Source organism: Python bivittatus, unplaced genomic scaffold (assembly GCF_059951505.1).
Source record: "Python bivittatus isolate LINGU-HERP-01145 unplaced genomic scaffold, Pbiv_v1 ctg000390_np1212, whole genome shotgun sequence".
NCBI classification, from domain to species: Eukaryota; Metazoa; Chordata; class Lepidosauria; order Squamata; family Pythonidae; genus Python; species Python bivittatus.
Window position 1 is genome coordinate 3,847,466 of NW_028277070.1, and position 25,429 is coordinate 3,872,894.

The 25,429-nt window shown below is 42.8% G+C and overlaps 1 protein-coding gene across 1 annotated transcript in view; it reads left to right on the forward strand.

Annotated features, from left to right (window-relative positions):
- PES1 (pescadillo ribosomal biogenesis factor 1) overlaps window positions 1-23,417 on the forward strand; it is a 28,060-nt gene extending 4,643 nt beyond the window's left edge. The window contains exons 5-15 of the mRNA XM_007434124.4: window positions 2,264-2,435; window positions 2,608-2,697; window positions 5,647-5,763; window positions 7,998-8,075; window positions 8,384-8,473; window positions 10,232-10,362; window positions 19,619-19,744; window positions 19,985-20,169; window positions 20,276-20,412; window positions 20,811-20,978; window positions 22,520-23,417. Coding sequence (XP_007434186.1) covers window positions 2,264-2,435; window positions 2,608-2,697; window positions 5,647-5,763; window positions 7,998-8,075; window positions 8,384-8,473; window positions 10,232-10,362; window positions 19,619-19,744; window positions 19,985-20,169; window positions 20,276-20,412; window positions 20,811-20,978; window positions 22,520-22,606 — 1,381 coding nt within the window. The 3' untranslated portion in view covers window positions 22,607-23,417. The remainder of the gene's footprint in view (window positions 1-2,263; window positions 2,436-2,607; window positions 2,698-5,646; window positions 5,764-7,997; window positions 8,076-8,383; window positions 8,474-10,231; window positions 10,363-19,618; window positions 19,745-19,984; window positions 20,170-20,275; window positions 20,413-20,810; window positions 20,979-22,519) is intronic.
- Window positions 23,418-25,429: the final 2,012 nt, after the last annotated feature.

Sequence of the window (25,429 nt, forward strand, 5' to 3'; positions counted from 1 at the left end):
TTCGTTCTGTCTATAGTCTACCCTTTGTAATCGTCAAAGCCATAAATCACAAGTTCATTTTTTTCTTTTTTCAGCAAAGAGTCCATAAGGGGTTTCCAGTCACTGATAAATGTGGTTATTGTCCTTTCTTTAATCAAACAAGTCAATTTTGCCATTTCTGCTAATTCTGTCATCTTTACCAATCATTGCTCCATTGTGGGTATTTCAGAGTCTTTCCATTTTTGGGCATATAATAATCTCACAGCAGTGATCATATATAAAAACAGTCTTCCATAACTCTTTTCTAATTGTCTCTCTATTAGTCCCAACAAGAAAAGTTCTGATTTTCAAATACTAATCTTTAAAATTCTTTGCATCACTGTGTGTATTTGAACCCAAAATTTTCTGGCTTTTTTACAAGTCCACCAGCCATGATAAAATGACTCTTCATGTTTTCCACATTTCCAACATAAGTTTGAAGTGCCTTTATACATTATAGACAATTGCTCTGGTGACATATAATTATAATGTAAATTTCAGTCCTTTCAGCCACATATTTTGCCATCGTCCCATGAGTATATTATGTCCAAAGTTGTTAGCCCATTTTAAGATACACTTTTTCACTTGTTCTTCTTCCATTTCAAATTTCAACAAAAGTTTATACATTTTAGCAGTTGAATGTTCGTCATTTGTACATAGTTCAATTTCAAATTTTGTCTTGTGCTGTTCAGTTCCAAATTTTTCTCTTAACCGTGTATACAAAAATCATTGAAAGCTAGATCCCTTTGCAGTCAGTTGCTCTCTTGATTTCATCTTATATTCTCCGTGCTCTTGTTCTAACAGCTCTCTATACGCTAACTCTCTTTGCCTACTATTTCTTTTCTATAAAATGCTGCTTCTGCTGAGACTCATAAAGGCATTTTCAGGCACAATCTGGGTTTATATAGTCCTCACTTAACAACCATTTGTTTAGTGACCAATGTTACAACGGGAACTTACAACTGGTCCTCGCACTTACAACTGTCACAGCACCCCCGCGGTCACATGATTGTGATCCAGGCACTTGGCAACCAGCTTGCACTTACGATAGTTGCAGTGCCCTGGGGTCATGTGATCGCCATTTGCAACCTTCCCAGCCAGCTTCTGGCAAGCAAAATCAATGGGGAACCACGTGATTTGCTTAATGGCCATGGGGATTCGCTTAATGACCGCTGCAAAAAAGGTTGTAAAGTTGGGCATGACTCACTTAACAACCACCCTGCTTAACAACAAATTTTCCAGTCCCTATTGTGGTCATAAGGTTCTCACTTCTAATATAGTGATTTTTAAAATCTGCATTAACCTTAACTTTGTCATACCATAGAAAACCATGCCATCCAAACCTCAGGTCATGCTCTTCTAGTTCTAGAATTTTCTTATTTCTTAGCAGCACCCACTCTTGCATCCAAACCAAATGGCTGCAAAATACAGTTTCAAATCAGGCAGTCCCAATCCTTCTCATTTCTTTGCATCTTGGAGGACTTTATATTTAACCTTTGGGTTTTTTTAGAGTTGTAGTGTTATGATGGGCCTGATAATTCTTGGAGAGCTGCATTTATCAGGAAAGGAAGATATTGAGAAGCAGATAAATGCAGTTTTAGTGGAAGGATGTTCATAATTAATAAAATACATTTGCTTTGTCCCTATATGGCTATACATACAGTTAGGTTTGGATCCACATTCAATCTGAGCCTGAATGTGTTCTGTTTAGATTTGACTGGGCACCCAAACTATTATGGTTAAGCAAGGTTGCATAACGGGATCTGAACACTCACTTTTATATTGAGCCAATCTTTATTGGCCCTTTTCTAGCTTTGTCATTTGGCCTGAACATGTTTAACTTGCTGATTAAATTATCCCGTTTCTGGAGTTCATGTGATGCATTAAGCCATAAGTTAAGGGGACAGGCTGAATCTCTGCCTGCTCTAAGCCACAAAAAAGTCAATGTGAGTAAAGTTCGGCTTCTGCAAACGCAGCTGCTCGCTAGCTAACTGACTCGATTAGTCTCGTGAACCCAGTCTTGGAGGTCTGAAAAGCTTCTTCCATGAGAAGGGAAGCTGGGACATCTTTCCACCCAGGAGCAGCAGGATCAAGTCCTGGGGGCAGATTTCTCTCGCGTAAGTGTCAGGGAGGCAGAGCTGCCCAAAAAGAGCCCCTGAGAGTGAAATTAGCGTTGGTACAGTTTGGATAAAGGACTCCAGGCAAGAAAACTACAAAGATGGTGTTGATGTTATCATGGCTGCAGATACCCAACCTTTGTGGATGCCCTGCGAGATTTGGACGATGCGCTCTCCATGTGCGTCCTCTTTGCCACCTTCCCACGCACCGGCAAGTGCCACGTCCAGATCATCCAGCTGTGTCGTCGGCTTACGGTGGAGTTTCTCAACTACGTCATCGCCTCGCACGGTCTACGTAAGGTGAGCCGGGAAGGGCCCGTAGGAGATGCAAACGCTGCTCAATTTCTCTTGGATCTGTACGTGCCAAGAGGATCAATTAACGAAGGAGCTGCTGGTCATTTCTTACCTGTCTGCAGTTTTGGAGTTCTTGGCTGTTTTTCTGGCTGAGTTTGTTTTCTGTGCTCCTCCCCAGGTCTTTCTCTCCATTAAGGGCATCTATTATCAGGCTGAGGTGTTGGGGCAGCTTGTCACCTGGATAACCCCCTATGCCTTTTCCCACAATGTGAGTATCGGTCATTTAACTCATTGGACAAGAGTCCTTTTGTTCTTTCTCTGCCCCCAGGACCTTCTCCTTAAAAATCAAATACACCCTCTTCGTTCAGGCTCAAGGGCTGAGTGCAGGCAAGCGTTGCTCAATGAATCCAGTGCCGGTCATTTGCACTTGAAGTAGAATTAACATAGCATGTGTGAAATAAGCAGTTGGTTCCTAGAAACAGTTTAGGTCCCATCCCAAATGAGTGAGTTGCTCGTTTTTCCATCCTTCGCTTCACTGTGGCCTTCACTGATGTTTCTCTGCGTCAGTTTGCAAATTGAGTTGCAAGAGGGAGGAAGGTGGAGACTCCAGCAGATGTCCATTCGGGACGTGCTAGCGGAATAAGCTTACAACAACGCGCGAAGTGCAAACCATTTTTCCTTCATCCTGACCCTGCCTCGGTTCTGGCTCCCTTTTGGTCCAATCGGACAAATCCGTCGTGGATCTCCAGGAACAGAATTAGGCTGTCTTGACCAGATGGCCAGTTCCTTTCCATCTTTTGCAGGCTGAACTCTTGTATTTAGTCCTTAGCGGTTCTCTCGGGATGAAAATCATGAACTTTTTAAAAAACAAGGTGAAAATGACAATTAAAAATTAACCCAAGCATGGAGCTTCATTGTTAGAAACCAGTTTGTGGCTAGTTGCTTGAGACACAGGCCATCATTTATTTACAGATCATCATTTATTTACATAATGTAGACCAGTGTTTCTCAACCTGGGCCACTTGAAGACGGGTGGACTTCAACTCCCAGAATTCCCCAGCCAGCATGGCTGGGTGGGGAATTCTGGGAGTTGAAGTCCACCCGTCTTCAAGTGGCCCAGGTTGAGAAACACTGATATAGACCATCATTTATTTACCTAACATACCTCTTGGTTTGTCTTTTTTTTTTAACTTTATATTTTATTTCTTAAATATGATTACCAGTCCAGATATCCCTGTCCTGTGCCTGTACATATTTTTTTCCCTTCTATTGTAATGTTATAAATCTTGATAAATTGTATTATTTCAATGCAATCACATTGATGTAATATGGTTGTAAATTATAAACATTCTATTTAGAAAGCTTAAAGTATTGAGAATAAGAAAACAGAAGTAAAAATTCTATCAACATTAATGGCATTTTAGGATGTCAGTATTGCAGGCATAAAATTATTTATATCTGGGTTTTTCTGTTGCTCTAGCAGTCGTCCAAGTAATCCTATTTAGTCAAACTTTTAAGTCACTTCGTCTGCAGAAAATCCATGACTTGGTGTCTGGTATTCTGAGATGGGAAAGATTAGTGATAAGATAAGCAGCAGTGGAAATTTATATGGGAAGAAAAGGGATTCCTGAATTCATAAATCAGCAATCTACTGAGGGACAGAATATGAATAAAATTCAGCAACTGGACTCTCTGCGTCCCTGGTAAAATCAGTTTTTGCAACTGATAGTTTCAAAAATGACTGTAGGAAGTCATTGATCCCTTGTGCACAAATCTGTAGAGACACACTCAAATTAGAATTTTATTTTCTGTCATGATTGGTTCGGGGTTTTTTGAGTAGAAATGAACTCTAATATAAAGTATGTGCCACTTTCGTTAAGTTTATGTGTTCCAGTAAAAATAATTCCAAAGTTGAGCTTTGCATTTATTTGAATAGAGCGTTAGAGCATAAGAGGAGCCCTGTTGGATGAGTCCAGCCATCCAGATGTGCTCAGGAAGTGTACAGTTGTGGAAAGGAGGATAATTCTTCCATTGTTGCTCCCTGAGAGCTGGCTTTTAAGAGACCAAGGAACAACCACTAAGGCTGTTTGGATCTCCACGGATTAGTCCAGTCCCCTTTAAGGCCATCATCACTTCTGGTAGTGGCGTCTTTTGCCATTCCTGAATCTCTCGGGATTTAGTTCTATGGATGACCTGGAGGTCTAACCTTGGGGGAAGAGAAGAAAAACCTGTTCCTTACCCCCGTTTTCCATGCCAGGCGTGATTTTATATACTTTTCTATTTCCATTTGCTGCAAGCTAAAAACATTAAGTGCCTTTATTTGTTTTTCCTCCCCATCTATTAACTAAGCAATTCGCCTGTTTGGGGCCATTAGAAAAGAACCTGTTAAGGTTTCTGCTGCCCGTAAAATGTCAACCTTTTTGAGACAGCTATCAGACTTCCAACCTGATCCGGGAAGGATAGCTTTGAAATGGGACTTTTCTCCCCACGTACCATAAACGTGAAGGTGACACCTTGCTGATGCAGATAGTATCTTTACATTTCGTGTGTGTTCGTTTATTTATTCATTTATTTATTAAATTTATATACTGCCTGACTCCCAGTGACTCTGGACACGTTCCCATGACGCAGTCAGGTAAGCTACCCTATAAACACGGGCACAGTTTTGCCTGACGAAATTGGCAACCTGAGATAATACAGGGGTGTATCACTCATACTGGCTGTATTCCAACTTCCTTTTTAGCCATCTATCCAACACTTTCTACCTTTTTTTTTTTAATATTCCTGTTTACAAGAAAATAGAACTGAGAGTTGTTTTTTTAAAATTTGTGCAAACTGATTGATTGACTCACTTCCTGCCTTCCAAGAAGATGAATGATCTATGGGGATCCTTATATTAAAGCAACATATTTAATGTGCGGTCAGAATTCAAAAATTACATATAATATAGCCCTTTACTTGAACAAAACAGCACAATTGAGATCTGTATATGTGGATCTGATTGGAGTAAATTGTAGGGGTGATACAGAAATATGATTTCCATCTTTTTTTCTTTTAATTTTAATTTGTTTCTCTTACCCTATTTTTAATACATGGTCTTAATAATGTTAAAACATAAAACACGGTCTTATATTTTATATGTTTTATACTCTATATCTTGATATGTCCTAATGGCTAATCAATAATAATAAACTAAACTAAACTTCCTGCCTTCCAGCACCCAACAGATGTGGATTATAGAGTAATGGCTACTTTCACTGAATTCTACACCACCCTCCTGGGCTTTGTCAATTTTCGCCTCTACCAATCTCTCAACTTACATTATCCCCCGAAGGTGAGTGAGATGGACAAGCTATGAGAAGCAGAGCGCCCTCCTTACAGACAGCTTCCCCAGACAGAGAACCACAGAGAGGACCTTGGAAAAACTACGCCAAGGCCATTGGCAAAACATGAATGAAGCCCCAGAAAGGAAAAAGGAGTTAGAAAGAAACTCAGAGTGACCCAGTTTGATTCTGTTTGGGATAAGAGGGAGGGAAGGGAAATGCCGTCAGGCTTTCAAGACTCTCTCAATAAGAGGTCCAGCATTTCTTGTGGAGTCAGTTTCCTGATCTGGCCTACCTCAAAGGGCTGACACCCAGCCTGATGCTTTCCAGATGTCTTGGGCAGTGAGGAAGTGTCTCACCCTGCCAGGTTTCTGTGATTGAGGCTGAACTTGAACCTGGATCTCCTTGGATGAACACCTCAACCATTACGCCTCATTGTAGTGGTTTGCCACTGCCTTGTCTGGGGAATGTTTCTTTGACTTCTCCGTCCAACCTAGAGCCCTGGCATTTCCTAGTGGTCTCTCTTTCAAGTACTAACCCAGTCTGACTCTGCTTAGCTTTTAGAGATCAGCCAGGTGTTGCCCGCTGGGCACTGTCCTAAACATAATTCAGGTAATCCTTGTTAGGGTATCACTTTCCATCCTTGATCTGGGGGAAAATGTCTGCCTTGTTTCTTAATTTTTTTTTTTTTTTTAAAGGCTGACTGCAATGGAAAGTGTCCCTCTTATGTTAGTAGCATGTCGGAATGTTCATATTTCTCATTCATATGAAAGGAACAATGACTCTAGAATCCTAGGGTAGGAAGAGGCCTTGAAGGTCTTCTAGTCCAGCCTCTGCCCAGGGCAGGAACCTTCAGACCATCCTGGACAATGTTTACTTGAAAACCTCCAGTGATGGAGCTCCCATGATTCAGGAGGCAGCTGTTCCCCTGCTTCACAGCTCTCCCAGTCAGGAAATTCCTCTTGATCTTGAGTCTGGATCTCCGTCTAAAAGCTTCCACCCATGGGCCTTGTCCTAACCCCCAGGGATCCCTTGGTGATGTTCCTGTAATGGGCTGTGAGAATCACCTTGGGAGAGTTTAATAAGGGGTTGCTATCTCGGGTGATGATTAGTGGTTATTTTTTTTATTCATTTGTAATGCTTAATTGTTAATGGGGATGAGATTTTGATTATTAAGAGAGGGATTAGGGGGATTAAACGGAAAGGAGGACTAAACGCGTATACTGCTAGTTAAGTCTGTTAATCTTTACACCTTTTGTGGATTAATAAGGAGAGCTGAGGATTTAGAGACGGGCTTATAGAAAATGGGGTGAAGTATGGAATGAAGATGTATTTCGTGGTATTTTAAGAGACAGTGATAAGTTGTTAATGTTGTATATACTTGCTGGGGATAAAGAGGGAAGTTTCTTCTTCCTACTATTTTTGCGGGGGGGGGTGTCTTTTTTTCTTTTTCTTTGCACTGTCTTTTTTTTTTTAAATCTGTTTTCGTATTTGATTGTTGTATTAGTTTTATCTGTTTTATATAATCTTCAGTGAAAATTATATAAAAAAAAAGAGAATCACCTTGGGAGACAGGAAGAAGAGCCACAGTCTAGACTATGGCTGGTTGTTTCTACCTGCCCAGTTTGGTCTGGCAGGTTGGGCATGATGCAGTCCCCGTCAGCTGAGGAATGTCGGCTGGTGTGGATTAGGAGACGTGCCTTCTCCACCGTAGCCCCTGCCCTCTGGAGCATTCTCCCTCCAGAGATTAGGATGACCCCAACCCTGTGGGCTTTTCGTAAGGCTTTAAAGACCTGTTTATGGGCCTGGCCCTGGGGCCCCGAGTGTGTGAAGGGCCCTGTTTCCTGGCTATATTGACACCTATCACAATCATTTTACTCTGCGACCATATATATATTTATTTTGTATTGGCTGTAACTGTTTTTAATAGTTTTATGTTTTTACGATTGTTCACCACCCAGAGTCACTTGCTGAGATGGGTGGCTGTGGGAATCAAATAAATAAATAAATAAATAAGAGAAATCTGAGTCCAGAGGATGAATGGTAGTGGAGAAAGCGTCTCAGAAGGGACCCTCCCTAGTTCTCTGGGAAGCAAAGGCAGGGGAAGGGGGAAATGCTCTCAGATTTGCAAGATTCTGTTGCTGCAGCCTTGCAGTAAAGGTCGTGTTAGTACTCATGGTTTGGCTTTCCTGCCCGGACTACCTTGGAGGGCTGACCTCCCCACATCTGTGTTCTGCTCTTGTAGATTGAAGGCTACTCTTCAGTAGAGATGAAACCAGAGGATGGAGAAGCCTATGCCTTGGACTCAGAGAGCACCTTGGAGGTGAGAGTGCTGACCCCCAAAGGAGTCCCGTGCTCCCAATTCTCCTCTCCATCCCTCCTCAATGAACGTTGCAGCTTCTACACCAGTGTGTCTCAACCTTGGCAACTTTAAGATGCGTGGACTTCAACTCCCAGAATTCCCCAGCCAGCAAGCTGGCTGGGGAATTCTGGGAGTTGAAGTCCACGCATCTTAAAACTCTCCAGGTTGGGAAACTCTGCTTTGCACTAACTGCACGCTTCACTTAAGTTCAGTAGGATCAAACCTCCATCAATTAACAGTTCTCTCTCTTTTTTTTTCCCCCCCCTTAGAAACTGTCGGCTCTCAGCACCGGCCTGGCTCGAGCTGTTGCCCCAAACATAGAAGATGAAGCCGAAGTGGATGAGTTTCTCATGGAAGGAGTGCGTGATCCGGGGAGAATGTCTTCTTTCTGGACGCCCCTGTTTTTGGAGCCCAGGGGGAATGCCTTCAGAGAGACAGGATGCTGGGGGGATGCTATGCCGCTCCAGATGTAGCAGATAAGGCCAGATGCTGCTCGTCCCTACTCTGAGATAGCTATCGCTGAGCACGTTAAGCTCACAATGGCCTAAGACTTTATTTCATAATTAATGTAGGGCCAATTTGCATAGTCCTGAAAAATACCGACTTCGTTCCCCCCAAGCGTATTGTTGCCTTCCCTTTACAAAGTTTGGAGACCCACTGGGGACCGAGGGATGGTCCCCCCATTTCCCTCACCGGCTTCGTAACAATAAGGCTTCCTGCAAATTAAGCTCAAATCCTAGTGGGCTTGCGAGACAAGACCAGGAGAAAGGAACGGAAGAGAGAGATCAGCAGCCAAGAGATAGAAAGGGATAAACTGCAGCTCGGTCCAGGTGGGAAGAAGCGCTTCCAGTCCTGCAGAGAGACTCCACCTTAATGAACAGGGTGGGAAATTTCTCCTGCAGTTTCCAAGATTCTGTATTTACTGTGGAGTCCTTGTGCTCTCTGAGCTTGGCTGTTCGTTTGTAGATGTTTCATTACCCGACTAGGTAACGTCATCAGTGCTTGTGAGTGTGGAGTTTGCTCCCTGTTTATATACAGTAGCTTGCTCTGCCAGTGTTGGTGGAGGTGTGGTCCCCCAATTCCTTGGTAGTTCCTTGATTAGGATATTGTTTTCTGCTTGATTGTTTGTCTGGTATTAATCCCTGCTTATCTGGGTGTTGGGTGCCAGAGAGGATGTGTTCTGATCTTTTTGTTTCCTTCCTAGCTTTTTTATTGTCTCTCTTGAATGGTGTGCACTGATAATGTTACCTAGTTGGGTAATGAAATGTCTGCAAGAAAGAACTAAGCTCAGAGAGCACCAAGGACTCCACAGTTCAACCCTGAGCTACAGATATCCTCTTCTATTGGATTCTGTATTTACCCCAGACCAGCATGAAAGTTCCCTTCCTAAAATCTGTGTAGGCCTTGCTTCCTTGATCCCATCCACCTGAGGGAGGTTTGGCATGACTTGAAGGATAAGCCCATATAATTTTCTTGGCAGCGATACAGAAATGGCTTGCTCAGGTCTTCGCGCAGGATGCTTTTTCAACTTCCCAGTCTAATCAGATATTCCGCAATTTTCTGCTGCTTGTCCATCCCCATCCAATCCTCCTTTGCTGTTTGAGATCAGCCAGGTTTGGGTAGAGGTTGCCAACTATCTGGGCCTTTACAACCAACTAGGAGGCAGAAGTTTTGGCAAGGAAGCAGGGGAGTTGGGATGGACGACAGTCCATTTTGTTTTCTCCCACACTTACTATTGTTTTGATCTTGAATTCTTATTTATAGGAACCTCCCTCAAACTTTCTGAACTTCTTATAAAGCGAAACAGAATAAATTTTTATTTTATTTTGCTGAGTGTGGCAGGAAAAGACAGAGGGCCTTTGGGGTGCTGTTTCTTTGGACAAGAGCTCCTCTCATCCCCAGTTCATTTCTGAACTCCAGCTTGGAGTCCTTCAACATACGTCCCATAGAGCGAGCCTTCCAAGGTGGCCAAGAGGGGGCTGATCGATCGATCTATCCATCCATCCATCCATCCAATTTACAATTGAGCCATTTATTTATTTATTCATCCATCCATCCATCCATCCATCCGATATATTTACTTATCCAATTTATGATGGAGACTTTTTCTCTCCTAGGAGACGGCAGAACAAGAGGAGGCCCGGCGGAAGGAGGAGGAGGACTTGGAGAAACAGAAGAAGCTCTTTGAAGGACTGCAGTTCTTTCTCAATAGGGAGGTGCCTCGAGAACCCTTAGCTTTTGTCATCAGGTGTGTAAGTCTTTGCCTTCGGTTCTCCTGCGTCTGGGATTCGGGCAAGGGTTGGACCAGTGTTGGGTTGCTTTACAGCACTTTGGGTGGTGGGCCATGCTTAGGTCATTCTTGAGATAGCAGACTGAGCCTCCTGCAAGGACCTCCACCAGGACACCCAGGATGTATCCTGGCCAAGCACAAGGTGCTCGATAAAGAATGAAACCTTTCTCCTGGGGAGACTGTGTGTAAGTTGTCTTCCCCCTCTGGCTAGCTAAAGGTAAAATGGTCCTCAAATTCCGCTCAGTTTCTGATGACTACAGGGACTCAACCACGCAGCCTGGAAGGGGCATCTCATTGCCTCCCTGGGTTTGTTCTTCAAACTCCCAGGCTACCCAGCATCCTTTGCTTTTTCCATTCCAAATACTAGCCCGGCCCAACCCTGTTCAGTTTTCAAGGCCAGTAGGGTGCTGCCATTCGCTGAGACCCAGATAACTAAGAAGACTTCCTTTTAAATTATTTAAAGTAAATTACATGCAAGTTTTTGATCAGAGGAATCAAATCAGAAGTTTTTAATAAAAAGATACCTAAAACAGTTCCTGTGACATAGCATGTCAAATGCTCCCTTCGGTTATAATTTTGGGATTCTTCTTGTTCTCCTCTTTCCCTAAAACTAGCAGGTGAACATTTATAAGGCATTTCATCAGTTTAGTTCATATCAGTTCAGGATGGTTTGCCTCAAGCAAATGAGGCAAATGAGGGTTCAGCAATGGGAACCGTCAGTTATGGTGGCTGTGTTCCTCCAAACCTTAAACCCAGGTTAAAACAAAACACAAAAAAAATCAATTATGTTGTGGTTTAAGTAGGTAGCCTGGTTCATAACAGATGTTAGGAAATGGCTAGATTCCCACAACACACAGGACACAAACTATCCAACCCCATTTTAACTTTTCTGAGTTGACCCCATCCAGACTACCTGAATTCTGGGAGTTGAAGTCCACACCTTTTCAAGTGGCCAAGGTTGAGAAACACTGTGGTAGACTGTTCAGAGAATCGGGGCAGATGGCCGCAGCAGACAGGGAACCCATCCTCAAAATTATTTGGCCAGGGGCTGTGGTCCCAGCCCAAGGCGGCACTTTGTCAGCCCACTCAAGTCGAGGGACAGTCTGTCACTTTTCCCTTAGTAACGTTTGATTCCCAGGGTGGACTCTAGCCCGCATGTGACAACCACCCTCGGGGCTGGTACATCTCTCTGGGTTCTTTCCATTCCTGGTTATGTGCAATGACAAACAACTTAAGAAGCAATTGAATTAACTTTCCAACTGAAGCTTTACTCACTGCTCAAAAGGGTTGTATACAAAAATTAAACTGCAGGTTAAAACTTGCTTGATTCAAAGCAAACAGTCCCATAAAAGTAAAAGCAGATGAATAAATCCCTTTTCGCCTAAGCAGCCTCACGTGAGCAAGCCTTAATGATGAATAACACGGACGAGAGGGCCCTCCCTCGCACAGATGAAATACAGTGGTACCTCAGGATACGAACTTAATCCGTTCCGTGACTCTGGGCGTATCCCGAGTTGGTCGTAACCCGACGCAAATTTCCCCATAGGGTTCAATGTTAATCCGTTCCGCCCTCCGAATTTGGTCGCACCCCGAAGCAAATTTTCCCATAAGGTTCAATGTAATTACCGTTAATCCGTTCTGGCGTCCGCGGACCACGCGTCAGGGGCGGGAAAACGGCCGGGCACCACGCGGCGGGGCGGGGCAGGGCGGGAAAATGGCCACGGACCACGTGTCGGGCGGAAAAATGGCCACGGACCACGTGTCAGGGGTGGAAAAATGGCCGCGGACCACGTGTCAGGGGCGGAAAAATGACCATACCCTGAGGCGGAGTTTGCACATCGAGGTAAATTTTTGCAGCCGGAGCCGGTCGTAACCTGAAAAGTTCGTTAGTAGAGGCGTTTGTATCCCGAGGTACCACTGTAAAGGCTTGAGATTCGCAGCTTCCTCAGGAAAGTTGATTCCGGCAGACCAGCAAGGATTCGATGCAGACGTCCTTTCTTCTCCAAAGCTCTCCCCCATCCTCTTCCTATGGCTCCAGGGGCTTATTTTAAGTACCCTCTCCAGGCTGGCCTCCACCCCCTTTCACAGGTGATAACAATTTAGTGCGCTGCTTTGATTTTAATTAACAGAGTTCGCAAAAGTTACAATCCAAGGATACATCTGGGGTTCCTTCCCAAGATCTTATCTGGTTACAATCTGGTTACAGATGTTTATAGCTTTTTAACACCTAAAGCTTGTTTTTTTTTCTAACCGGTGATAAAAGCCTTATCCCCGTTACTTCAAAGTGGAGTCAGGAAGCTTTTCCATCTACTAGGTAGAACAAGGGAATATACAAAAGACAAGTTAATTCCCCCAATCCCGGATCTCCATCACATCCCCTCCATCACGAATGGGTCCAATCCCTTGTGGATGAGCCATTCCCAAACGTGACAGAGCATCTGCAACCAAATTATTCTTCCCTTTAATATGTTGTATTACAAAATCAAAATCCTGGATCTGCAACGCCCACCCATTACACGCATGTTATCATTCTTCATCCTATGAATAAAGGTAAGAGGCGAATGATCTACCTGCAATCTAAAACGATTGCCCGCCAAATAAGGGCGCAGTTTCTTCAATGCCCATAAGATTGCCAACGCCTCTTGCTCCACCACTGCATATTTCCTTTCCCTCACCAACAATTTTCTGCTGAGATACAATATCGGCCTCAAACTCCCTTCAATTTCTTGGGCCAGCACCGCCCCCACGCCCACTCCAGAGGCGTCCGTCTGGACGATTAGCTCCTTGGAGAAATCTGGGGATATCAAGACTGGCGCATGTGTTAGACTATGGCAAAGCACATTATTTAGCAGTGGGGCATTGTCACATTCAGTGTTTTAATTACTGCATTGACAAGGTTGATAATGTCATAGTTGTTGGATCTAATGAAGCGTAGCAGGTTGATGAATGAAAGAGGACAGTTCAGCCCCAGTGAAGTAAATTAAGAGTTTGGAAGCTAAGCTGGGTTGGGTATGGTTGGGAGATGACCAGAAAACCCTACGGTTTTAGGCTAGGCTGCAAAGCAGAAAAAAAGTCTTGTTATTGCCAGATGCTCGTCATAATTTATTTCTGTTGCTAAGAACAATAAAAGATGATGTCCATGAAGCCTCCATGAGCCAGAGCAGACTTAATTCTTTTCAAGGAGAGAGTTGAGTGTTTGCTTTAATTTTTAAACTGGTACCTAATTCTTGAAATAAATTTAAACTGGTTTCATATGGGCTGGACTATATCGATCATATTTTATTGCTTCTCTGGAGCTAGAAGAATTTGTTTAACGTGGTGTCTTTCAGTGATTTTATAGCAAAATGAAGTATTAGTGGAGAATGGCACTGTATCACCAAAACATCTGATGGAGCAACAGGTTTGCTTCCCATTTTATATATCCAAAATACCTGATAAAGCAACGGTGGTTCAGCTGCTCATTAGAAAGTGTAGTTCCATGGAGGTCAAGAGCTTTATTGTTTGGCTTGTGAAATAAAATACTCAGGTTCACATGACATCAGTTAACCTTCAGCTAGAACTTTTGATCATTTATTTGCTGGCTGTCAATTCTTCAAGCTTTCGTTTTTCCCCAAAGCCTTTAAAAATTAATTTGCTGCAAGCAGGGGTCAATGCCTGTCCTATTGTTTCATTTTGACCCACTGGTAATAAAAATGATAGGATCACAATGATTTTCTAGCCGACGGTTAGCCGTTGGCTTTTAAAGCCATACGAACAGGTGACTGGGAGATACAAAAGCACGTGCAAATTGCTGGAACATTACATTAATTCCTCAAGCAAAATAAATTGTTTCTTAAAATTTTATATAGAGGTTTTACATGGAGAGAGAAATGCCAGATGAACTAGCAGATTTCAGAAATACCTCCCAAAATCAGAATAGCCCCAAGCCTTATAAGAAAGCTGTAAAAACCTGGCTTTTTAACAGAGTGTTGGGTGGGTGGGGAGCTGAGATGATTTGAAAGCTCTTCTCTGAGCTGAGTTTGCATCTTTATTGTTCCTCAGTGGCCATAGTTCTTTCTGAAATGTTGTTTGCTATTGACAGTTGTTCTTACGTTGTTTTGCTATTTTTAATCTTCTTACTGAAAGAAAGGTTGTCAGCCACTCAGAATCGCCTTGCACTGGAGTGGCATATTAGCCCCAGTAAATAAATAAGTCAGTATAGTATTGTAGTTAGTATTTATGCTCTTATATTTAACTGTAATACAAGGTGTATTACAGTAATATTAATGGTAATGGGCGATAGGTTGCACTTCTCTGGCTAATGGTAAGACCTGTTCCTCGTTTGGCACTTTGACCACTAGACTACACAGGCTCTCAAAAGTAAATGAAGAAATAAATAAGCTAAGATGGGTAACAGAAAACGAGGATTTAATAAGATGGTTAACCTTTATTGATTACCGCAAGGTCTTTGGTTGTGTAGAGTAGGGTTCCTCAACCTTGATGACTTGAAGATGTGGCTGGGGAATTCTGGGAGTTGAAGTCCACACATCCTCAAGTTGCCAGGGTTGAGGAACTCTGGTGTAGAGGGCAAGAATGTGAAATATATTTAGAATTATATTTCTCACTATTGTAATGAACAAATGACCACATGCAAGGAGCTTGGATAAATGGAGTAGTTCAAAATTGGGAAACGAAATGAGATAAGAATGCGTATTGTCCCCATTTCTGTTTACTTTACAAAGTAAATACATTTTAAGAATGGCAGGATGGGAAGAGCAACCACTAGAATCAAAGTTAAACACTAACCATTTGAAATACAATGATTAAATAAAAACCAGGTGAGGGTTCAATCTTACTGTCCCAAGTGCCATCTTGACTTTTTGACCATATCCTGCAGACACCCCTGATACGTGGACAACAATACTTTCTACACTGAACATTAGGTCATCTTAGAAGTGCTTGTTATAAAAGTAGAAATTAAAAGTCTGGTAGTAGAAGCTGTAGCTTTATTTGGTGAGGCGGGCTCAAGAATAGTTAAAGAACTATCGTGTGCTGGAGCAGTAAAGAGATTAATGTCATGGAGGAAGGCAGCAAAGGATGAAGACATTTCTATGACAGCAAAGATCAAAGGAAGGGAATTAACAGGTTTGTCTGATTTCAAGCTCAAAATATGTCACTAGATATTTTTATTTTTACTGAAGAAAATCTACAAAATAAAAACAGTACAAATTTAAGGAGAAAAAGGGAAGTAGAAAAAAGTTATAAGTAAATAAGAAAGAAAGAAAAGCAGAAAAGAGAGAGAAAGATATAAAGAAGCGGCTTCTGATTTTCTTTACAGCAGTTATGAATGCATTTATATCTTATCCTCTCAAGTATATCTTATCCTCTCAAGCCCCTTCATGGATCACTGCCTTGTCGTGGCGAAGGGGCTTGCGTAACTCAGCGAAGCCATGAGCTATACCGTGCAGGGCCACCCAAGACGGACAGGTCATGACAGAGAGTTCTGACAAAATGTGGTCCACTGGAGAAGGAAATGGCAACCCACTCCAGGATCCTTGCCAAGAAAACCCCATGGACAATGTCAAAAGGCTAAAAGATATGACGCCGGAAGATGAGCCCCTCAGGTCGGAAGGTGTCCAATATGCTGCTGGGGAAGAGCAGAGGGCAATTCCAAGTAGCTCCAGAAAGAGTGAAGCGGCTGGGCCAAAGCCGAAAGGACGTTCAGCTGTGGATGTATCTGGAAGCGAAAAGAAGGTCCAATGCTGTAAAGAACAATATTGTATAGGTACCTGGAATGTAAGATCTATGAACCAAGGCAAGCTGGATGTGGTCAAACATGAGATGACAAGATTGAACGTCGACATCTTGGGAATCAGCGAACTGAAATGGACGGGAATGGGTGAATTTAATTCGGGTGACCATTATATCTACTACTGTGGGCAAGAAACCCTTAGAAGAAATGGAGTTGCACTCATAGTCAATAAGAGAGTGGGAAAGGCAGTAATGGGGTACAACCTCAAAAACGACAGAATGATCTCAGTGCGTATCCAAGGCAAACCATTCAATATCACAGTCATCCAAGTCTATGCCCCAACCACTGATGCTGAAGAAGCTGAAGTTGACCGCTTCTATGAAGACCTACAACACCTTCTAGAACTAGCACCAAAAAAAGATGTCCTTTTCATCATAGGGGATTGGAATGCTAAAGTAGGAAGTCAAGGAGTAATCGGAATAACAGGCAAATTTGGCCTTGGAGTACAAAATGAAGCAGGGCAAAGGCTAATAGAGTTCTGTCAAGAGAACAAGCTAGTCATAGCAAACACTCTTTTCCAACAACACAAGAGACGACTCTACACATGGACATCACCAGATGGTCAATACCGAAACCAGATTGATTATATACTTTGCAGCCAAAGATGGAGAAGCTCTATACAGACAGCAAAAACAAGACCAGGAGCTGACTGTGGCTCAGATCATGAGCTTCTTACTGCAAAATTTAGGCTTAAATTGAAGAATGTAGGGAAAACCACTAGACCGCTCAGGTATGACTTAGATCATATTCCTTGTGAGTACACAGTGAAGGTGATGAATAGATATAGAGAATTAGATTTGGTAGACAGAGTGCCTGAAGAACTATGGACGGAGGTCCGTAACATTGTACAGGAGGCAGCAACTAAAACCATCCCAAAGAAAAAGAAATGCAAGAAAGCAAAATGGCTGTCTGATGAGGCTTTACAAATAGCTGTGGAAAGAAGGAATGCAAAAAGCAAGGGTGAAAGGGAAAGATATAAGCAACTGAATGCAGATTTCCAGAGAATAGCCAGGAGAGATAAGAAGGCCTTCTTAAATGAACAATGCAAAGAAATTGAGGAAAACAATAGAATGGGGAAGACTAGAGATCTCTACAAGAAAATTGGAGATATGAAAGGAACGTTTAGTGCAAAGATGGGCATGATAAAGGACAAAAAAGGCAGGGACCTAACAGAAGCAGAAGAGATTAAGAAGAGGTGGCAAGAATACACAGAAGAACTATACAAGAAAGATCTTAATGTCCCTGATGTCCACGCTGGTGTGATCACTGACCTTGAGCCAGACATCCTAGAGAGTGAAGTCAAGTGGGCCTTAGGAAGCATTGCTAACAACAAAGCTAGTGGAGATGACAGTATTCCAGCTGAGTTATTTAAAATACTAAAAGATGATGCTGTTAAAGTGCTGCACTCAATATGCCAGCAAGTTTGGAAAACGCAACAGTGGCCACGGGATTGGAAAAGGTCAGTTTACGTTCCAATTCCAAAGAAGGGCAACGCCAAAGAATGCTCAAACTATCGCACAATTGCACTCATTTCACATGCTAGCAAGGTTATGCTCAAAATCCTACAAGCTAGGCTTCAGCAATACATGAACCGAGAACTACCGGATGTACAAGCTGGGTTTCGAAGAGGCAGAGGAACTAGAGATCAAATCGCCAACATTCGCTGGATCATGGAGAAAGCACGAGAGTTCCAGAAAAATATCTACTTCTGCTTCATTGACTATGCAAAAGCCTTTGATTGTGTGGATCACAACAAACTGTGGCAAATTCTTAAAGAGATGGGAATTCCAGACCACCTTACCTGTCTCCTGAGAAATCTGTATGCGGGCCAAGAAGCAACAGTTAGAACCGGTCATGGAACAACCGATTGGTTCAAAATAGGGAAAGGTGTACGACAAGGCTGTATACTGTCACCCTGCTTATTTAACCTATATGCAGAGTACATCATGAGAAATGTCAGGCTGGAAGAATCACAAGCCGGAATTAAGATTGCAGGGAGAATCATCAACAACCTCAGATATGCGGACGATACCACCCTAATGGCAGAAAGTGAAGAAGAACTAAAGAGCCTCTTGATGAGGGTGAAAGAGGAGAGTGCAAAAGCTGGCTTGAAACTCAACATTAAAAAAACTAAGATCATGGCATCTGGCCCCATCAATTCCTGGCAAATAGAAGGGGTAGAAATGGAAGCAGTAACAGACTTCATTTATTTGGGCTCCAAGATCACCGCAGACGGAGACTGCAGCCATGAAATTAAAAGACGCTTGCTCCTTGGGAGGAAAGCTATGGCAAGCCTAGATAGCATATTAAAAAGCAGAGACGTCACCTTGCCGACAAAGATCCGCATAGTCAAAGCTATGGTTTTTCCGGTAGTAATGTATGGCTGTGAGAGCTGGACCATAAAAAAGGCCGAGCGCCGAAGAATTGATGCCTTTGAACTGTGGTGCTGGAGAAGACTCTTGAGAGTCCCCTGGACTGCTAGGAGGTCAAACCAGTCAATCTTAAAGGAAATCAACCCTGATTGCTCATTGGAAGGATCGATAATGAAGCTCAAGCTCAGATATTTTGGTCACCTAATGCGAAGAGAGATCTCTTTGGAGAAGACCCTGATGCTGGGAAAGATTGAAGGCAAAAGGAGAAGAGGACGGCAGAGGATGAGATGGTTAGATAGCATCACTGAAGCAATGAGCATGAAACTGAGCAAACTCAGGGAGGCAGTGAAGGACAGGAAGGCCTGGCGCAATATGGTTCATGTGGTCACGAAGAGTCGGACACGACTTAACAACTAAACAACAACAACTCTCAAGTTACAGCGTGGCTCCCTTCTTTCCACATTCTACCCTTTCCATCACATAAATCACAAGTTCATTTTTTTCCATTTTCAGCAAAAAGTCCATAAAGGGTTTCCAGTCACAGACAAATGTAGTTTTTGCCTTTTCCATCAATCAGACAAGTCAGTTTTGCCACTTCTGCAAATTCTGTCATCTTCACCAACCATTCCTCCATTGTGGGTATTTCAGTCTTTCCATCTTCGTGCAAATAATAATCTTGCTGTAGTTACCGTGTACAAAAATGATCTATCATAACTCTTTTCTTGTTGTCTGTCTATTAGTCCCCACAAGAAAAGTTCTGGTTTCAGTTGAATGTTAATCTTTAAAATTCTTCGTATCACCTTGCGTATTTGAACCCAAAATTTTCTAACTTTTTTACTAGTCCACCAAGCATGACAAAATGATCCTTCATGTTTTCCACATTTCCAGCGTAGTTTTGAAGTACCTTTATACATTCTAGAAAGTTTTTCTGGTATCATATACCAACGGTACATCATTTCATAAAAATTCGCTTTTAAATTGTAACATAATGTGAATTTGAATCCTAAAACGTGTCACTAGATCTGGCTCAACCCCGCTTCTCCTTCACCAGGTGCTTTGGGGGCAAAGTATCATGGGATAAGTCGGTTTGCATTGGTGCTACCTACGATGTTACGGATCCAAACATCACCCACCAGATTGTTGACCGCCCAAATGTGGAGAAGCAAGTGGTTGGAAGGTGAGGGCTGCTCTTCGGTAAGCAAAGCATGGCCGTTGAATTTTAGAGAGCCCTGCTGTTAGTGCTGCCAAGTCAGAAGGTCCTGGGGAACTTCTCCATCTTGTTCCTCTTCATTACCTTCTTGGCTAATGGGAAGACCTGGAGGGTTACGAATGGAGCGCAGTATCATCTGTAAAATTTGCTCTAGTACAGCTTACGTTCTAAAATATCAATTTCTCATTGGCTTTCCTTTCTCCCCAGATACTACCTCCAGCCGCAGTGGGTCTTCGACTCGGCCAATGCCAAGATGTGCCTTCCAGTGGCTGATTACTTTCCCGGGGTGATGCTGCCTCCTCATCTCTCCCCGTTTGTCTCTGAGAAAGAGGGAGACTACATTCCACCAGAGAAGCTGAAGCTTTTGGCCTTGCAGAGGGGTGAAGAACCAGGTATCCAGGGGCTCCCTGGGCTAGTGGCAAGCCCGTTGCATTCAGTGGGGGCTGAGGGTGACCTCGGGTGCTCATCAACTATAACACGATTTGGGCCTTTCTCTAGCGGAAGATAGTGAGTCAGGAGAGGAAGAGGAGAGTGGTGAAGAGGAGGAAGATGCAACTGAAGGCTCGGAGGAGGATTCTGACAAAGAAGATGAAGGGAAACTGCGGAAGATGGAAGCTCAGAGATCTCAGAGCAAGGTATAATAAAAGAAGCTTGGAAGATACCTGATATGGTGTGCATGAAGCCAGAAAGTGGTAGGATATTGATTGAACCCAGTCATAGTAAAAGGGTTACAGGTTGGGGCTGGCTGTGGTATTTTTAAAGAAATGAGCAATAACGCCTTTTGCAAAAAACACAAGTGGTTCTCACAGCCTGTTGAGATCCTGAAAATGTCTTACTCACCGGTACTTTGCGATTCTTTATGACATCTGCTCGGTGTACAAGAATTGATGCCAATCTCAGGGATAACCAGCCAAAATTTTTATATTGAAACCAGGCCTTCTGCCGTGGGCTTTGGGAGGTTTCCCGAATGTTTTGGTATCTGCTTCGTTTAACGGAAACCAGTTTTTGAGTGCACGACCTGCTCCTTTCTCAGAGTCTCCCAGTGAAGGTGACACCGGGCCAAGTTGTGAAGGAGGACAAGCAGCGGCTGATGCAGGAGCAGCAGAGTGAGGAAAAGCGTTTGGCCATCATGATGATGAAGAAACGGGAGAAATATCTCTACCGAAAAATAATGTTTGGGAAGAAGCGCAAAATTAGAGAGGTATCTTTCCTTTGCTCAATTGGCGAGTGTTTTCCCGGCTGAAATTGTTGGGAACTGTGAGAATTGGGTATCTTTCTCGTTAAACCAGGGTTCCTCAAAAAGGCAAAAGCTCATTAATTTAATAAAATGTGTTAATCTGAAAAAGTGCAACCAGATTCCTTCAAAAGCTTACTGGGTCACTCTCAGCCAATTGCTGTCAGTCTAGCCTACCTCACAAGCAGTTGTTGCGGGGATAAAATGAAGGGAGATCCCCATGGAAGGCACATTAAATATCTGGAAAGGTGGCATATAAATCTAACAGCCATTTAATAAACCTCTAAATAAAAGCAATTATAAAACAATATTTAAAAGTTGTATGGAAAACATAACATGACAGTAAAATGTTTTGAGTTTTAGCCTGGTATCCAGCAACACTGGGTGAGTCTTTCAGGGAAAGACAATCTCTACTGGGGGGGGGCTGTTGCTGAAAAGTCCCTACTACAATCCAAGTTCCTGTGCTAAGCAGATGTTCTGGGTTTCCAGATCAGCACCAGAGGCATTACAGCATTACAGCTCTACCTAGTGAGAGATAGTTGGACTGAGTTCTTCCACTTGCATGTGATTTCTCACCATTATTGCATAAATACCCAGGGCGCGCAGGACAATTCTACACCTCCCTGCTGCTTTGAGATACCAACCCTGCTACAACATATAATGTTGCCAGGGTCTGCGCAGCAGTGATTAAAGTTCATCCCGTGGCATAAACTAGTCTTAATGACAGCTTGTCATACTAGAGTGCTCTGCAATTTGATAGATATACTCTGTCATATACTACCTTTATGCTTCCCTACACCCATCTAATGCCCTCCTTTTAGATTCTTTTTAGATATATACTTTGTTTTATATCTGTTAGCTTTTTATACTATTTTTTTTAGACTCTCTTGTATTTTCTATGCTTTCTAATTGACCGTACCCCACCTTCCTTATGCTGGTTTTTTACTGTAATAATGATTTGATTTGATTTGATTTGATTTGATTTGATTTGATTTGATTTGATTTGATTTGATTTGATTTGATTTGATTTGATTTGATTTCTGGACCATTTTTGTCCTGGAGAGGCTACAGCTGGTTTTTCAGCTTGAGTCAAGTGAAGGAACTCCGTGCAAAAAAACCTGTTTAGGTGGGGTTGGAGAGTGAAGGCATTTGTTTGGTGGCTTCAAAGTCCCTGCAAGCCACATTCTGTGACCTGTAGGCCTAGTTCATGTAATACACAAAGCCATTCATATAACTGGTTTATTTGGGGTGTAATGTGTTGTGCAAACCCAGACACCTTGGATTATTCGACATACCATGGCTGAATAAAAATGGCTTGGAAACTAGTCACGTTGTGCAGTACTCTTATGGCCTGGCTTTTCTGCTTTTGGGGAACATCCTCTGAATCTTGAGACCTTGGGTTTGAAATTGAAACCAAGGATTGGGAAAACTTGGGTGCAGGCTTTGAGTACTTAAAAAAAGTTTGAATTGCTGTAGTGCTGACTTGGCTTTTTTCCCCCCTTTTTCAGGCAAACAAATTGGCAGAGAAACGAAAAGCTCATGACGCAGCAGCGAAATCAGAAAAGAAGAAGAGCAAGAAGGCACGACGGGAGTAGAAGAGCCCATCTCATTTTGGGTGGTCGCTTTATATGCAGCCCTGGAAGGTGGACCTGGGACCTAAAGCTAGACCTCTCATTTGCAGGTGGACGACATTACAACTGCCGATCCTTTGGTGTATTGCCTGAATCCCCTCTCCAAAGCAGAACTACATAGAACTGGGATTGCAGCACCCTGATTTCTTTAGGAAAATCCATTCTGTTTAAAAGAAACGTAAATCCTTGGTTCCATTCAGTTTTTCTCTTTATGGTGGCCACTGTACCAGCCCCGATTAGACAGTCAGACAGACCTTTTGGTCTTGGATGGAAAAATGTTTTTTATGAAGAGAATAGTCACCAACAGTCCCTGTTTCCCAAAGCACCGCTGAAATATCAAGCATGTGAACAAGGTTCCTATCTGGGACCAGAAGTTCATTTGGATGACACCTGGTTTCTGAGCAGAAGGCATTTACCTCTTTTCCTACTGTTTTGGCACAGAATTTTGAGGTTCTTGCCTAACACGCTGTTTTTAAATGTCAGTTTCTCGGAAGTGTATGGCTAGAATGATAAAGTTCCTCAGAAGTGGAAAATGTAGGTAAACTTGCTGTGTGTGTAAATAAAATTTGGGCTCAAATAAAGATAGGCCAGCTATACCTCAGTTAGAGGTTGACCACTAGCCAACAAGCGTTACTCATATTGTAGTCCTCATGCTGCCTGCCTTTGCATTTCAGTTAATGAGGTTTTATTAAACTGGATGTTGAAACTCTGACATTCAGCTGTCAGTCTGCATTTTCCTCCCTCCCTCCCTCCCTGATTTAGAAGGCCGCCCAACTCAGATAGTGTGACTCTAGGCAGTGCATAACATAAACACACAACAACAACAACAATAAACTAACAACAAACAGTAGGTAGATACAAGAACTAAAATGTAAAACGGAACCACGCATACAACAAAGTAACCTCAGGGGGGACTCACGCTCAACCGACCCCTAATGCCTAGGGGATGAGCCAGGTCTTAAGGGCTTTCCTAAAAGCAAGGACAGTTGGGGCCTCCTGTGTATCGGGGTGGGGGAGATTGTTTGAGAGAGCAGAGGCAGCCACAGAAAAGGCACATTCCCTAGGTGCCATAAGATGACGAGACTTAAGGAACCTGGAGCATGCCCTGTGGGAGCGTGTGGGGAGAGCAGATCTTCTTGGGAGAAGGTGGTCCCGCAAGTCACCTGATCCTGTGCCATGTAGGGCTTTAAAGGTAACCATCAGCACCCTGAATTGCACCTGGAAATCTATTGGGAGCCAGTGCAGCTCATGGAGGAGCAGTGTTAGGGGGCATAACAAGATGCACCCTTAATTACCTGCACTGCTGCATTCTGGGCCAATTGAAACTTCTGGATGGCTTCAGGAGCAGACTCACGTAGAGCACGTTCCAATACAACAGTCCAGTCGGGAGTAACCATGAGCAGGGCCCCCCAGTTCAGGAATATCACTTTAGGCTTTGGCTTCCTTAACTACAAATGGGTGAGGAACGGCTGGGTTCAAATTGCACTTAAGCCATAACACGCTGCAAAGCACACTTTAAGGATGGGCATTGTCACCTTCAAAGGTTTTCATTACTATGCTGAGAAGTTTGAGAATACCATAGTTGTAGGGCCTAAAGAAGCGTAGCAGGTTGATGAATGAAAGAGGACAGTTCGGCCCAAATGAAGTAAATTGAAGAGTTTGGAAGCTAAGCTGGGTTGGGTATGGTTGGTGCTTAGATGGGAGATGACCAGAAAACCCTAAGGTTTTAGGCTAGGCTGCAAAGCAGAAAAAAAAGTCTGGTTATTGCCAGAAGCCAGGGATAATCTGTTTCTGTTGCCAAGAGCGATAAAAGGTTATCTCCAGGAAGCCTCCCTGAGTCAAAGGAGAGTTAACTCTTTTTAAGGTGTGAGTTGAGCATTTGCTTTGATTTTACTGGGAGAGATTTTGGAACTGCTGCCTAATTCTTGAAATTGATTTCAACTAATTTGGGCTGGACTGTATCAGGAATATTTTATAGGTTCTCCAAGGCTAGAAGAATTTGTTTGATGTGTCTTTCAGTGACTTGATAGCTAAATGAAGTATTAGTGGAGAATGGCACTGTATCACCAAAACATCTGATGGAGCAACAGGTTTACTTCCCATTTTTACTTGCTGACAGCTTACTGCAAGAACTATTTATAATCAAGCCCCTACGACATAAGTTGCTTAAACCAAAACTGAAACTCCTAAATAGCTCAGCTTTGTCCACATAACGGAAAAAATGGGTTTTCTCTTCCCATCTGTTTCAATCCCCAGTTCAAGTAAGACAGAAACGGACAACTTAAAGTACGAAAGGTGGTGCTATATTTTAATTCATGTTCTGGTTGCCAGTTTCTTGAAGATGTAAGTCATTTGAGTAGATGGCAATGCCTGTCCTGTTTTGTTTTTTAATTTTGAACCATTGGTAAAATAAAATACGATAGAATGATCATAATATATAAATTGATTTAATTAATAAATAAATAAATATTCCAGGCGAGATTTACCCTGAAGAATAAAGTCCTTGGTTTTTAAAGCTGTAAGACTAAGAGGTTACCAAATAAACCTGCCTCCCCAGCTAAACATTACACTGCCAATAGATTGTGGAAATCGAGCCCATGCAAGTTATTAAACAATTGCAGTAATTCTTCATTCAGTAAAGTTTCGGTTTACCAATTTACCAATAAAAATCTTACTGACAAATCTTACAAAGAGCCACATGCAGAGAACGGCCAAATGAATTAGCTTTCAGAAAAGGCAGAGGAAGATGAGAGAAGAGCTAGGATACATAGCAGAGAGAATAAGAAA